This window comes from Xiphophorus maculatus, chromosome 3 (assembly GCF_002775205.1).
Source record: "Xiphophorus maculatus strain JP 163 A chromosome 3, X_maculatus-5.0-male, whole genome shotgun sequence".
In the NCBI taxonomy this organism is placed as follows: domain Eukaryota; kingdom Metazoa; phylum Chordata; class Actinopteri; order Cyprinodontiformes; family Poeciliidae; genus Xiphophorus; species Xiphophorus maculatus.
The window spans coordinates 4,721,727-4,737,621 of NC_036445.1; the positions used below are offsets into that span (position 1 = coordinate 4,721,727).

Genomic DNA, 15,895 nt, shown 5'->3' on the forward strand with positions numbered 1-15,895 from the left:
AGAAGAGTTGTCTCATTGCTGCTTCTGTCTTAGCTGCTTGTCCAAAGAAATAGCTCTAAATCGATAGGGCTGATAGTGATGATCACTGATTATGGTCGTAGTGGTGACTGTGTGTGTACATTTAGGACAAGTGCAGCCTAGGTTGGGGGTATTTATGGGTAGGAGAGAATGTCATCAGTCTATATTTACCAACTTAAGAATGAAAGAGCATTGTGTGGTCCACATACTTGGCACTGGAGGACACTTTGTGTTCAGGGTCAACCTCATCGCTTCAGCAAAAGACAAAGGAGACAGAGAGGTGGACGTAGACCGTGACTGGTAATACAGAGAAGGGAGATTCCAAGGCAGAACATCTTTACGGTGAGAGACAAGCAGGCAGCTGGAAAAGGAAGTGGGATATATTTGTCCTACTATTCATTGACAGCCAGAAGACCTAATCTCTTTTCCTTTTGAAGAAAGGGTAAGTAGGGTCTGATTCCTTTCACATTTTCTAGACATACTACAAACAGTATTCAAGAAGGGTTTATCTGATGTCAATGAAGACCAAATTCATGCATTACCATGCATCAAAACATATTAGGACTGTGTGAATTGCATTCCCCCCAACACATCTGCAAAGTGCTATTAATTAGACGGTCTTGCATTGCCAAGGAGGTTTCTTTTCTCTTGTTCCTCTTGAGTGTATTTTCTAGCTTATCCAGCTTGTTGAACTTCTTAATGGTCTAATCTTTTCTTGGCCTCAGTGGATGTAGCTTTTAATTACTCTCTAGGGATGACATCAAGTAAGTTCTCATTTTGTTCAGACATAGCTTTCCTTGGCAAACCAAACAGACCGAGCAAAATCATCCGAATGCACTTTTCTTCCGCCTTTACAGTGATAAATATGAGTTTTGGGAGCACTTCAGTTAAGAGACTTTGTGCTTGCCTTTTCCCTCCATACCAGTATCCATGCCTACCAATAGAGATTGATACATTTTAATGGGACACTTAGTTTGGTCTGCCATTATTAGTGCTCAAACAAACCTCTGCTTTTGTACATCAGAGTCATGAACATAGATAAAAAAACAAAACAAAAAACCCACAAGGGATTAAACTGACCCACCAGTGTATTAGCCTGTTATCTAACTCTGCACTGTTTTCCACTGTGTAATTGAAGAAGATGAGAAGAAATAACACATTATGCTGCAAACACAGGTGCTCTCTGTTGGGAGTGGTAGAATGAAGCTATCACTCAAGCGCAACCCGATTCTGTTTGTTGGGCGCATTCTGCGTTCACTTCCCCAGAGCAGCACCATGATTAATGACAGGCAGGGCGTGGGCAGTAGCATGCCAAACCTCAACTGATGGATTATTAGGGACTCAGCAGCCTGCAGAAGAGTGATTCATTTAACATGGGACTGTAACACACCTTTTCAAGACACCAAATCGTTAACCAAAATCAAGATATTTTTACCCTAATTTATTTAGCTATTTTCCATTTTGCTTGTGTAACACTTAATCGATTCACTAAATAGTTGACATATTCAACATGAAAAAGGAAAGAAGCAGGCATAACTGATGGCCCAGTTAGGCTGAATCTCACTTCCCAATGATACCTATTTGGATTCACCCACGCCCATACCCAATCCTTGGTATTTTGTTCAAGAAGCATTTGAATTATTTCACAACAAATGGGAATCTCCTTTTACACAAAAATATACCATGAGATTTTTAATACCGGGTGGTAAAATGTATTAATTTACCTTTAATTCTGCAATATAAACAGGGATACAAAATTCATTGATATGTTTCTTAAAGTAGCAAATGGCAATGCCAAACATAGCATATCTGAAAATGCTTTAAATTGTATTCATGTTTTAAATTGAGAATAACGTTGCTATGTTTTGTATTTCTTATGCTTGTTAAGAGAATTGATGATATTTTTACAAAAGGAGTGTAAATGCTTTTGTTAGAGGTGATTATCATTTCACCCCCTTCACAGTTTTTTGATTTTATACCCATATTCTTTGGATGCAAAGTGGAGCCATTATCTTCTGGACAATTTTCTGCACCAAACTGTACCCTTATGGAGGACGTTTCAGATAGGTTAATTAACTTTGGGAATAATATCCACCAGGAAGAAATCCGATTATTTTAGAAAGATCAAGGACATCATCTGTCATATTTCTTAGGGGCCAACTGGCTAAACTCAGTTTTAGAACCAAAGGAAATACAAAAAGTTGTAACACACAGTTATGCAATTCAAGTAAAATTATGAGATTGAAGACATTTTATATAGGTTGTGAAAATTGAAAAAGAAACCTTCTTAGACATTAAATCATGGGGACAAAACAGAAACAGAAAAGGACAAAAAGTAGTACCTAGGTACAAACTGAGAAAGAGGCAATTTGACCAAGAACCCTTTGTTACTTTTGTTGTTGCAGTCATTATTATGGTCATTGTTGCTGTAATTCTTTTGTTGTGTTTTTTATCTGTTAAATTGCAGATCTAAACAGGTGATAGATATCAATTTAGATTTAAAATATTTAATTACAATCAAATTCTGTTTTCCTACTCGATGGCTTTAATGTTTTAGGGGACATTAAGCCCAACTTTAGTACAACTCCAGCCTGAAATAATATTCCATTCCCTGTGCTTTAAATTTGAAAAATGTAAATACTACTGGTAAGATACTTTTGCCTATTTATTTGTTAAGTTGCAAAATATTTTTACAGCACTTTGTGCATTTCAGTGTTTGCAGACATTGAAAAATCTAATTCCCTCTTTCTCACAAAACGCTTTATTAGCTCATTATGGAAACACAAGTTGTTCTCACTATTATTGTTTCCTAAATTTGATCAATTTCCCTATTTTATCAGATTTCTTCCATATTTCCATTTTCAGTGCAGTCGTTGCACATCCTGGACTAATATGTTGCAAAATTGCACTTCAAAGATAAACTACTCATTTTGCCAGATCAAAAAATTACTAAGTATTATAGAATAAAGATGCAAGAGAGAAATAAGTTACCTTGTAGTGAGCTAGTTTAACATCAGTTTTCCTATTTATATTTTGAATTGTTAGGTTGGTGTTGCTGCATCCTGTAGTTTCTATTCAATTTGTTTTGTGTATGTTTTTTCCACCAAATACCATCTCCAAATACACATTTTATGAAACACGAGAGAACAGTGGCATCTAATACTCAATTACCACTCTTGGAATATGGTATGTAAAGAAAGAATCATGTGGTAAATACAGAGTAGGGGAAAGTAGAGCTATCACATATTGAATGCATTTCATTAATACCTCAGGAAATTGCATCAACCTTTTAAAAGGTTTATCAAGTTTGATTAAATATTTTTGCTCAACATTTTAATAATGTATACATAAATTTATTGCTAAAGCTGTATACGTCTAACTTATTCCGAATCCAGTAAATTACCCAGCTAGGACTAATGTGCATTTGGTGTGAGATTCTCATCAACTATGTATCCCACCTGGCTCCCCCTTCCTGCTTCTCTTTTCCCACACACTCACAGGTGCCTTTTGGGGTATTTTACCATGGAAACCAAGATGGTGATGCAGCGAGAGCAAGAAGAGCAGTTGTCCCAGATGTCTCATGGCATGCAGCTTTCCACCCAGATAAAGAAGCGGACCTTCACTTCCAGGTATAAAGCGTTTATTGAGATTTGTTGGAAAAAGAAAACAGGGGCTCAGAGATATTGCTAAGATTTCTGATTTTCCTATAAGGATGAATGCAGTTTAAGAATTAAATTGGTGAAGTCGTGAAATTTAAGCACTATTTACTACAATGTTGCAACAGAAAGCTAAGCCAAATATGTAGTTATCCTAAATGTATTCATATTTCAGCTAGAAATAGCATTCCTCTGTGCCATCTACCTTATTTGCGACCCAGAGACTATTAATAAAATCTCCAGTAATGAAACTGCTGCAATTTGGGGCACACTGTTTTATTGAGTTAGGTACAGGAGGGTGCAATTAGATTTACTTCAGCTCACTTCAACATTCCCATTACAGATACTGTAAATACCTTTTATTGCTTGCTCAATCTTTTCAATTAAAATGGTGAATCTGTGGGACATTAGCTTAGATTCCTTTTTGGCAAGTTTGATAGCTCAGATAGCTCCACTTGATCTTAAACTGCGCAAGTAAACTATGTTTCTCAGTTTAAATGTAGTCAATGTAAAACTTTTTTAAATTTCTGACAAAGTCAAAAATCTGTAAAGTCCCACAGAAGTAAACATTTTAAATATCTGCAACTAACAGGTAATTGTGGGACTGGCGCTGTTCTGAAACAATTGCTAAAAATGCAATATTAGCAAGGTTTCCAGTTATTACCATTAGTGTATAACTGTAAGAGAAGCAAAAAACAAAGCACCATGACAGGAACACTGCATAGTATTTTCACAAAAATATCCTTGTTATGTGTCCTTTTCAATTCATCTGATAAGTAAAAAAACAAATCTTCCCTCAGTGTCACAATATGCATGTAAGAGTTCAAAATGCATTTCTCACTACATGAATTTATGATACTTTGCTTTTCTCATCACAGATCTCTCCACCTCCACATACAGTACAGACCAAAAGTTTGGACACACCTTTTAATTCAATTCAGTTTCCTTTATTTTCATGACTATTGACATTGTAGATTCACACTGAAGGCATCAAAACTATGAATAACACATGTGGAAATATGCACTAAACAAAAAAGTGTAAAACAACTGAAAATACCCCTTATATTCTAGTTTCTTCAAAGTAGCAACCTTTTGCTGTGATTACTGCTTTGCACACACTCTGCATTTTCTTGATGAGCTTCAAGAGGTAGTCACCTGAAATGGTTTTCACTTCATAGGTGTGCCCTGTCAGGTTAATAAGTGGGATTTAGAATAGAATAGAAGTACTTTATTCATCCCAGCAGGGAAATTACTTCGCAGTTACAGCATAGAGACAAGACAAGACAAGAGACAAGACACAATAACGTCCGGGTGTTGAGTCTGGAGTTTGGCTGTGGTAGAGCTGATGACGTCACAGGCCACCGCTGCATCAGCTGATGGGGGAATGTAAACAGCGATCAAAATGGCGGACGTAAACTCCTTCGGTAAATAACACGGCCACATTCCCACAGCCAGAAGTTCAATGTCCGGGCTACAAATCTGTTCCTTCACGTTAACATGACCGGGATTACACTACCTCTCACTCACATAAAGTGCAATCCCGCCGCCCCTCTTCTTCTGACTCCTGGAAAAGTCCCTGTCCCCCGCACCAAGGAAAATCCAGGGACCTCCACGCTGTATTCCAGAATAAGCGAGTGCAGCCAGGTTTCCGTGAAGCAGAAGATACTGCACTCCCAGTACTCCTTCTGGGTCCTAACCAGCGCCGTGAGTTCGTCTGTCCTATTTCCCAAAGACCTCACGTTCCCCACAATAATTGCCGGTACTGCTGGCCTGCGCCGTCTCCTCTTCTACCTCCGTTTAACTCCAGACCCTCAGCCCCGTCATCTCCTCCGTAACTCCTCCGGGACCACAGGCCCGTCTCCGGGCAGCAGATTTCTTGCCTTATAAATAGTCATGAAAATAAAGAAAACCCATTGAATTAGAAAGGTGTGTCCAAACTTTTGGTCTGTACTGTACATCTCAGCAACACACCCTATATAAACCTGTGAGATGATACTCATCATCTTCACACTGACTCAAATACTGCACAGTAAACCTACATAGCTACACATTCTGTTAAAAAGAAAGAAATTCATACAACAAATCAAACATGAGCCAAAAGAATCCTATTGAGATTTAACCAAAATCACTTTCCCACTGCCATACGACACTCAAGTCAAATTTGCTTGATTTTCACAACCTCTACTCCGGCAAGTTATTAAATTAGGCTAACCCGTGGACCTGCAATCCCCACTGCGGAATAAAAAGAGCACTGGATCCACTTTCCTGTTTAGAGAGGTTGAAAATGTGCAATTATACCATCAAGCTTAGTTTAACTTGAACTTAGAGGATATGTCTCTTTGTGTATAAAATAATTATGAGAGAGAGCAGGTGGTTTGTAGTATTGATAAATATTAAAAAGAAAAAATATGTCCAAACTATGTTTTCAAACATGTTACTCCCTCCCACCCCCATTGTGTGCAATGGTTAGATTGTTCTGTAAGACTTTTTGAGATGCACACAACAATGAGAGCAGATTGTCCTGTACCAGCCAAGTTTCCTCTTTTTATTTCCTCCTGTTAAGTGTTTTGAGGAACGCTCTTCATGTTTATTAACACATGACTTCACATCCCCCAGTTTTCTGCACACAGTACAAGTCACACACTGGCCTTACTGGATGCACCTGTGTGTCTATATGTTGTGCCCTGTGGGTTTGTCTCTTTGTGTATCTAACTGTGACTGTACTCTAGCGATTCCACCCGTAGAACAGGAAAGCAGAAGTTGTTCTCAGAGTACTGTGAAATGGGGAAATTTCTGAGCTGGCAAACAAAAGGAAAAGAGAAGTCATGTAAATTTGCATTGCAATTTATAAGATGGCTTGTGGAAAGTAATGCCTGAGGCTAGACCTTAGCAGCAACGGTAGTTGGGGTTTGTGTCATTCACACCTGAATAAACATATCTGACAGATAAACTCTGTTTTTTTATTTCAATACAGGTGGAGTTTACAGTACTTCGTTTCAATGTTGAGCAAATATTTTAAATATAGCTGTGAGACAACAAAAAAAGCAGAAACTTCAAATGCCCTCTCACTGTAGATTTAATTATTCAGTTGTAAAAAAGCAACAGTCACCTGCCAAAGAGAGGAGTGAATTAAAAAGTAGCTCCTCCACTACATGTCTTTAAACCTCATTGCCACTAGAGACTATGTTGCCAATAAAAGCTCTTCTCTTGTAAATGCCCAAAGAAAAGGTCAGCTCGGTTTATTGTGGTGAACACTTGTTGCCTCTCACAAGCCATTTGTACAGTCACAAGAGTTTATACAAGAATATCAAGTGTGTATCTGCATGACTGGACATGCTCTGGATCCCTAAAGAGACATTCTATTGAAGGAGATAACTGGTTGTGTTTTCATTAAAAATACCTTCCCTGTACATGTCTAGTGCCTTGTATTATTTTTTTTACTATGTTGAGTTTATGTTCTGACTTATCAACTGAAGCACACATACAACCATAATTAAGAGTTGACAGCAGTGCACTACAAGAGCTAAACATTCCCAATGAATGTATGCTAAAATGCCACAAAAACATCACCACTGTACCATAGTTAAAGTGTTAAATAGACCCAAAAGTCTTCTGCTTGTAACCTACATGGTTGGTATGCGTGACCTCACAACCATAACCACTGTTCTTCCTGATTGCATAAGCTCCCTGAAGACAATAGCATGTGTGTTTGTACAGCAGTGAGGGAAAGAGGAACACTCACAGAGCTGAAGCAGCTGATTCTGGTCATGACATTTTTCACACTCGAGTAAAAATGGGTCACATTGTCTGCAGCAGAACTCGAGTTACTATTGTTATTTGCTTGTTTGTTTGTTTTTTTTCCAGAAAACGTATGTAATGCACCAATTGAGTTGACCCTGTAAAATAAACACTCACTGGTTACCTTATAAGGTATATCCTGTTGGTGCCAAGTTGAATGTCCATATGCTTTGAGAAACGCTTTCAGTCTAGCATCAAAAACAGACCTCATGAAATCTGGTTCATGTTCACCAATACCACTACACTGCTGCTGCAGATTTTTCAGCTGCACAGATAAGGAGGGGATTTGAGTACAGTGAACCCATTAAAGAAACCAATTTGAGATTATTTAAACTTTATGATATGGTACATTACTTAGCTGAAAGTAGAGATCAGCAGACGAGTACCCATTATGACCTAAAAGTCAGGCTCAGAAAAATACTCTGCAAGGCTGTGGCGCTAGGTGTGCCAGGAAATGTCCCTCACATAATTACCCCACCAGGCTGAACTATTGAAACAAGCCTGAATGAGTCCATACCTTCATGTTATTTTTTATTTTATTTTTTTTGTAATTCTGACCACCAGCTGAACATTGCAGCTAAAATGGAAACTATTCAAACCAGGCAACTTTCAAACTGTGGCACCCTCTGTGGTTTTCTGCTGTTGTAGCTCTTCTGCTTCAAGGTTCAAGATATCTACAGAGTTCAGAGATGGTTATCAGCATGCCTTGGATGATTATTAAACTCAAGTACATTAACATTCCAGTAGATCAGACCTGCCCATTTGGCAACTACAGCAATGCCTACAACAAGTCTCAAAAATTCGATTCCTTCCTTACTCTGATCCTTGATTTTTATGTCAAGGTTTCTTCACCCCAACTAGATCCCTAAATGTGTTAAGTTGCTGCAATATGATTAGATGATTCACTATTTGTGCAAACAAAAAAATTTAAACAGGTGTATCTAATAAAAGGAACCAGTGAGTGAAGATTTTAGTTCAAAGTTCACTGCAGAATAAAATTTTGCAATAACACCAGTACTAGACAAAACGTATCGCTAAGAACTAAATTATCCAGACAAGATTGTGCTCTAAAAGTCTCTTCGAGAACTGATCAGCTAGAAAATAAAATGGTACAGGCTCTAAAAGACTAAATACAGCAAGGCGCAATATCTAAATCTCTGAGTTCATGGGAAATAAGAACAAAATAAATGCCTAAAAACAGAACAAAAGAGACAATAGATAGCTGATCCATTGATGCTATGCCAATGTTCTGCAGAAACCTCTTTGGGAATTTCTGTTAGTGAAAGAAAATACTCTGTTTCTGTAAGCTGTGATACTTCCTCAAGACAGTGCTGTAAATATGTTTTTTTAATAATACCTTTAAATAAAATTCTGCTGAACTTGAATCACCAAATTGCAATGTAGTACTTCTAGAGTACTTAAAACTAACAAAAGATAAAACATTACAAACTAATCCACATTTAGGGATTATCCCTGAACAGTAGCAGAACAATATGGGGTTTTATTTTTCATGGGTGTAAAACTCCAGACTGCTTCTTTTGTTCAACTTGTGTCACCATTCACCTTACTAAGAACTGTGAGAAGACAACATATTGGATAAAATCAGCCTCTTTATTGAAGATCGACCATTTAAAACTAGTCCTTACTAACCTAAAGCCTCATGTACATTCCATTTGTTAGTATTAAGCAGAACTTATGTAGAAGCATGATTTAATTTAAAGTTCAGACTATTATGCAGTCGGTGCTGCTTACTAGTGGTACACGAGAACAATAAAAATTAACTTTGTTTTGAAGGCTCAATTTTACAATTAGAAGAGTAAATGACATAAGACCATCGTTTGTGTTTAAATAATATGTAAAATAAGTGTTAATACAATATTTTTTTCTTCTCCCACATGTTTCGGATTCCTTAGTAATGAGGATGCCTCCTACTCTAATGTTCAACCCATCATTCCTGCTGATCTGATGTCTGTTAAAGAGATCCTGAACATGAGCAATTTACCCCGCCACAGGACTTGGTAAGACAGGACTTCAGCCATGTTTGTATATGCGGTATGTTTTGTTGACAATTCAGCCTAGAGTGACATCATAGATATAAAAGCAAACACTGCTGTCTGCATCTAGTGCCGCTTTTCTCAATTACTTTTACAACACAGAGGGCTGCAAGTCCCTTCAGGTGCTCAATTGTAACAAATCTTTTTGTCATGCCCTATAAGGGAGACAATATGCTCTCATGTTGTTTGAGAGCACAACAGCAATTGCATAATAACATCTGTGATACTTTTGTATAGTGTAATAATAGCCACAGGAACATATCAATAAATTAGAGTGTAATCAAAAATATAATTTTAGTAATTTAGTTCAAAAATTTAAACAGATTAGTATTTTGTGACTCTATTAATATTGATTATTATGGCTTACTGAAAACCTAACATCCAGTTTTCAAGGAAATCTGCCTCTGCTGAGGAGGTCAGCAAACCCACCGTGCTTAAGATTTGGTCCAGTAGATTTGCTTTGTTGGCTTTATTGATTCTAATATTCCTTTTTTACAACACTCCGTAGATTACTGTGTGATTTTAGTGAGGTGAGCGAGTTGACCAGTCAAGTACAGTGACCCCGTGAACCATAGGCCAGATAGGGGAACATTAGGCAGTATGTCCTGATTCTCATGACTAAGGCTTTTTTTTTTTTTTCAATTTCTCATGGGGTCGGAATTATTTCGTTTATAAAATGGCAAAAAAATAAAAAATACTCATACTGAATTAAGGACTGAGTCCACATCCCCTTCTTTTGAGGATTTCCTCCCTATATGATGTATGCATCCTCTAATGCTCTTCCCATCAATCAGATCTCACTTTCGTATAATTCATCTTCACACTTTAAAGAAAAAAGAAGAGGGTCAAGTTCTACGCACACTTTGCCCTGCAAGTCAGTTCAGAGTAAAAGCTTTTAAAGTCTCATCTGACAATGGAAATCAAGGCTTCTTCCTCATCTCATTCATTCATGTCTATAAAGGCCAGCTGGCGCCCTTCAGTTGCTGTTCTAAAGAATGTCACACCAGTAATGAGCCATAATCACTCAACTGTGTCATACAGCAGAAGCTACAGTATGTCTCCATTTCATACAGAGGAAGAGGAGAAGGAAGCATCTGCAAAATGGTACAGAGGTTTATCAGCTGGTCTTTCTGATAGTTAACATAATATTAATGATATTCTGGATAATCAATCAAAAAGAGAGCAAAATAAAGCAATTTTAGGCACAAACATTCAGGAAGAATATCTTAAATCTTATGTTGTATCAAAATGCTTATATCAGAGTTTTTTGTCCACCTCTGGACATTTTTTATTTTTATTTAATTTTATTTTTAATGCAATATTTTTTTTATTATTCTTTTGTTTAGCCTTATGTACTCCTGGTATATTATCAGAAAAGCTCAATAATTCCTGCAGTTATACATGTTTACAATTGGTGATCCTAGTTGTGAAGTGTGTTGTAAATCTAAGCTTCGACATCCGGTTTACTAGACAACATTTCTACTTTCAGGGACTCATCACCAGGTTTGATGACACTTAAGGACTTTTGTAAAAGACTTGTTTTTACAACCCAAACAAGCTAAAAGATTTTCCAGCAGAAGAACGGTAGTATCATGCTGGTTACCGATGTAATTGGCTACCAGAACATGTAGTGGTCTAAAGTATTAGTAAATAGGAATCTAGGAGCACTTTGTTGTGTAGAGCTATCCTTTACTCTGCGAGTGTCTCCTGATCATGTTGCCAGAACAGGATTACTGTTCAGCTGTCAGAAAGAGGATGTCACATCTAAAAATAAGCCCCAGAATGGAGAGGTTTAGGTCACAGAGAACAGAAGCAAGGGAATTGTTGCCTCTGGTGACTTGATTTGCTTTATCAAAATCCCTCTCTTACTGTAAGGGCACCTTGTTTCGTCTGGGTCAAGCAGTATCTGTCTTGACATTTAATAACTTCTTCACATTTGGAGGCTTAACTGCAGGAGCAGCTATTTTGTTGTCTTCTAAAACATCCAGAATGTGATTACATGTCAAAACATCTGTGACATCTCTACACTGCTGACTTTGACTTTGTCAGCAGTGTAAATTGGAATATTTTTCCCCGTTTCCCAGCCAATTTGGGGTGGAGAGGATAGAAAAGAAGCAAAAGAAAGTTTGATTTCATATATTAACTAAAATTAAAAAATATTAGGAAAACCACCTATAGATCCTACCTGACAACACAAAGTATTCAAAAATAACTGAAAAAGAAACACCATGCCTTGATCCAAAGCTCAAGAACAGATGAATTAATTTAGAAATGGTTACAAAGTTACTCCAGTCATCAAGGATGAGAGCCTTCATCCACAAATGGAGCAAACCCTAAGTTTTCTTGCATTTTTGTGAGTCTTGTTTTTCTCACTGTAATTTTATGTAGCATTATCTTAATTTTTGTTTTCACAAAGCCTCGTCAAAGGAATACTATTTGTTACCGCAGACAAAATCCATCTATCCATCTACTACAAAACAATGTAGCACAAAGCCTTGTTTGAAATTTGCCAGAAAATATCTTGATAATCCCCAAGACCTTTTGAAAAAGTAAAAACAGAACATATCTGAATGGGGGCACTGTTTCTTCTGTCCCTCTACAAGGAAAGTATGGTGAATGCTTAGACAGCATTACCACTGAGGTGAAATAAAGGGGAGATTCTAGTTGTGCCAAAGCATGAATGTGTCCTACCCAATTTACCGCCTCACATCTCTATGTGCTCTCTTCCCCAAACTTCTATATTATCAGCCAATAGCCCTTTTCATTTTCTGTGCGCAATTAATCCAACTTTACCAGGCCATTTCAGGTTTTAAATATTTTGTCTTGCTGCAATAGCACGTTTGATCTATATTAGATGGTAGATTTATTTTTAATAAGTTATCAACACTGTTATAGTTAAAAACACTGGCACACACTATATCATCAAATGAACTCACAAGTTAAAGCTGTGTTTTGAGAACCTAGATGTGTATATGATTATATGCATGTGCATTTACTTGCATATTCATTCATCCAGTTTATGCATTTTATAGAATAATTACAACCATTTGGGGTCCATTATTCCTATTCTACTGGCCATCAAGGCAAAGGGAAGAGATTATCTGAATACTGAAGTCCCAGTCTCTGCTGCTGCAATGTATTTGTTTGTGAAGTAGGTTCTAAAATAATTAAGCTCTTGGGACTGTCAATCAAAAAATGAAAAAAATATCCCTGTTTAGGGGCAACTATTAAAATGTCTAGAAAATACAGGGAAAGTCCATGACTGTGTGTGAAGCATGTTTAAAACCACACATATGGATGAACTATACTATACACAGGAGATGTTGGATGCAACATAATATGGAAATATTCACAACTACAACAAGCTATACACGTGTGAATTGATTCCCTTTCAAAAGCAAAGAAACGATAGAGTAAGCACAGATATAAAGTTTTCACCAGTTATGAAAAAGAGAAAATTATGTTTTGTTGTAGAATATCTATATCGCCCTTATACCTTTAAAGTTATGAGCTTGACAAAAGCGAAACTAAGAGTGCCACCCAACCAAAAACAGAATAACTTTGAACTGTCCACATGTGAATTCCTGTAAAGATAGATGTGTGGCAGATTTTTTTTGGTAGCAGGCAGCTCATCTTTTTAAATTCAAGCAAATCAGCAGTGGCAGCTGGGTTTGATTTTCCTGTCCTGAAAGAGTAAAATCTAACTCCCTTTGGAACATGGGAGCAAATCAAGCTCATTATACAAAATGACAAAAGAACAAAGCAACAAACCACAATGGTCAACCCTGAGCTTTTGAAAGAGCCATAAAAGAAAATTAACATTTGTTTAAATAAACTGGGAGAGAATTAAATTTTTCATTAAAAAAATTATCAGTGGCACCTTTCAATTGGTGCATGAAACCTGCTCAGGTTGTTGGTGCTGCTGCTACTTTGCCAAATTAAAAAAAAAAAAGTTAGGTAATACAGGCAATACAACCACTAAGCCGTATAATTGTTTTGCCTTGGTGTCAGTTATACTTTGTTATAACTTATTAAAAAAATAAACAATAATAAGAAAAGTTTTTAATTTTCCTTTGTGTTAGGGAAGTTCTGCAAGAAACGATGGCTGCAGATGAAGAGTACCACAGAGAGAAGTGGACTCGCTTTGGCAATGAAGCGGAGAGGACCGAGATAGATGTGATAAGGAACCAGCATCTGTTGCGCAATCGTGTTGACAAAATGGCGCTCCGGAGACAGGTAGAGAGATGTGTACCTTGATAGTTCATACATACTTGACACCTAAGTTTTACAATGCATTTAGTACATTTTGTTGGAATTTTGTATAAAAGACTAATGCTATGCAATGTCAAATTGTTAAGGGGGAGAAAAACATGAAGTAGATTTATTCCAAGAAATTGTTTTTTTTTTTATCAGGCCTGTTCCTTGATCTTTATGGTGCCGTTAGCTTACTAATGATTTCAAAAAACTTCTGAGGTCTTCTAAACACACAACACCTGTTCCACTGAGATTAAATTACACACAAGACTATTTAAGAATGCAACTTGTTGCAACTGATTTAGTTTATTTAGAGATGATAAAGGGTTACCTAGAAAACCCTGCTGCAGTTTTGGGATTTTAATTATTTTAATTATTATATTACTTCCACTTCATAGCGATGGACTACTCTGTATTGCTATATAATATATTTAATTACATAAAATCTGAGTAAAATACATTCAGGTTTGTAGTTGTAACCTGAAAAAATTGTGAAAATGCTCAGGAGGTATGAATACTTTTGCAATAAACAGAAAACTCAAAAGATTGTCATATTTAAAAATCACTACAGATATTAGTTTTTTCACTATGTAGAAGGAATGAAAAACAGAGCCCAACATTGTAATGAACATTCACATTTCTTCACAATGTTTATTTTTTATACCTTAATCTCTTACTTCCTTGTTGTCATTTCTAACAAATACAAAGTTTGTCATGCTTCATTTCATTTTCCTTTTCCACAGAATATATTAGTTTCTTAAAATACTGTCTATCATCTGCATTTCAGGCAGAAAATAAGAAGTCTGCCCATCTGAACTACTTGGAGAGACTAAGTCAGAAAGCTCCAGATTTCACTATCCCTCTGAGAGCTCACACAGTCTGGGAGGGAATGACTGTGATACTGTCCTGCAGTGTCCAGGGTTGTCCATCCCCAAAGATTCAGTGGTATGAATGAGCATCTGTCTGTTCTGCATGTCATTTCTATGGCTTTAGATAATCTATTGAGGTTTTTTTTGTTTGTTTTTTTGAGAAACTACCAAATTTGAGTTGTCTTAGTCATCCAGTTTATGACTGGACTGTCAAATCTGTCATTTGAAGCCAATGGCAAAATGCAAATGAGAAGCAACATTTCTGGTCAAAGTATTTGACCTCGGATCCGCTCCCCTCTCAGTGTGCATACTTTTTAAATATAGAGATTCAGTAGGAAATAAGATGTCTTAATGTTATCTATATACACAGCTTTTTAAAGGGCCTTATTTGCCAAAAAAATATATTTTTTTCTTTTCTACTGTAAAAGCTAATGAAATGTGGTTTTTGGTACTCATGCAATACAAAATAAAGTCATTAGAAAATTGCTGTTGGCCATGTAACTATCAGTAACATACATTTATAACAGTCAAATACGGGTAAAGAAAATAAAATAGCAATGACCTCCAGCATGTGAAAAGTCAAGACATTTTCTTCCCGAGATGAGGTCCCAGTGCTAAATATTGCACCGTGTATTAATCTAAAATTACTCGTGCAAATTCAGGAAGTTTGCCAAACTGTTGACTCTGAGACCTGAGTTGCTGTGAGACTAAGCGATGAAAGGGCTGAGGATATTTAGTATGCATGAACACTGAGATCAAGATAACCTGTGACTCCTGAGTTTAGCCAACCCATATGGGACCCATCAAGCCCAATGAGCTGCAAAGGTCTGTGCTCAACAAAACTCGGCACATGAGAGAATGAAAGATCAAAGGTTTGCCTTCAGCTGTGTAAAGTCATCCAAACTTTATCTTGATGTAGAATGTTAAAAACAAGTAATCAGTAAGCCAGAGTATGTAGCATCCAAATGCAGCTTTTGTTTTCAAAGGAACATGCATGTCATATCAACAAAGACTATTTACTTATTCTTCAGGTACAAAGATGGTGAACCACTAATAATATCTTCCCAACCATGGAATTACAGCCTCCAACAAAATTGTGGCCTCAGTTTACTGGAAATCAGAAGGTAGGTCCAAGATTAAAAGTCTTATTAATGCTGAAAATATTTGCATAGAAAGCTTATTGTAGGAGTGGACATAAATGGATGAAACAGAAATTGAACAAGGCAAGATATTCTGCAAAATGTGG

At 36.8% G+C, this 15,895-nt stretch overlaps 1 protein-coding gene across 1 annotated transcript in view; it reads left to right on the forward strand.

Annotated features, from left to right (window-relative positions):
• Positions 1 to 292: 292 nt before the first annotated feature.
• Positions 293 to 15,895, forward strand: part of LOC102231864 (myomesin-3-like) — a 56,733-nt gene continuing 41,130 nt past the window's right edge. Inside the window, exons 1-6 of the mRNA XM_023329411.1 lie at positions 293 to 460; positions 3,519 to 3,647; positions 9,386 to 9,490; positions 13,609 to 13,762; positions 14,568 to 14,725; positions 15,681 to 15,773. Of these exons, the coding sequence (XP_023185179.1) occupies positions 3,541 to 3,647; positions 9,386 to 9,490; positions 13,609 to 13,762; positions 14,568 to 14,725; positions 15,681 to 15,773 (617 nt within the window). The 5' untranslated portion in view covers positions 293 to 460; positions 3,519 to 3,540. The remainder of the gene's footprint in view (positions 461 to 3,518; positions 3,648 to 9,385; positions 9,491 to 13,608; positions 13,763 to 14,567; positions 14,726 to 15,680; positions 15,774 to 15,895) is intronic.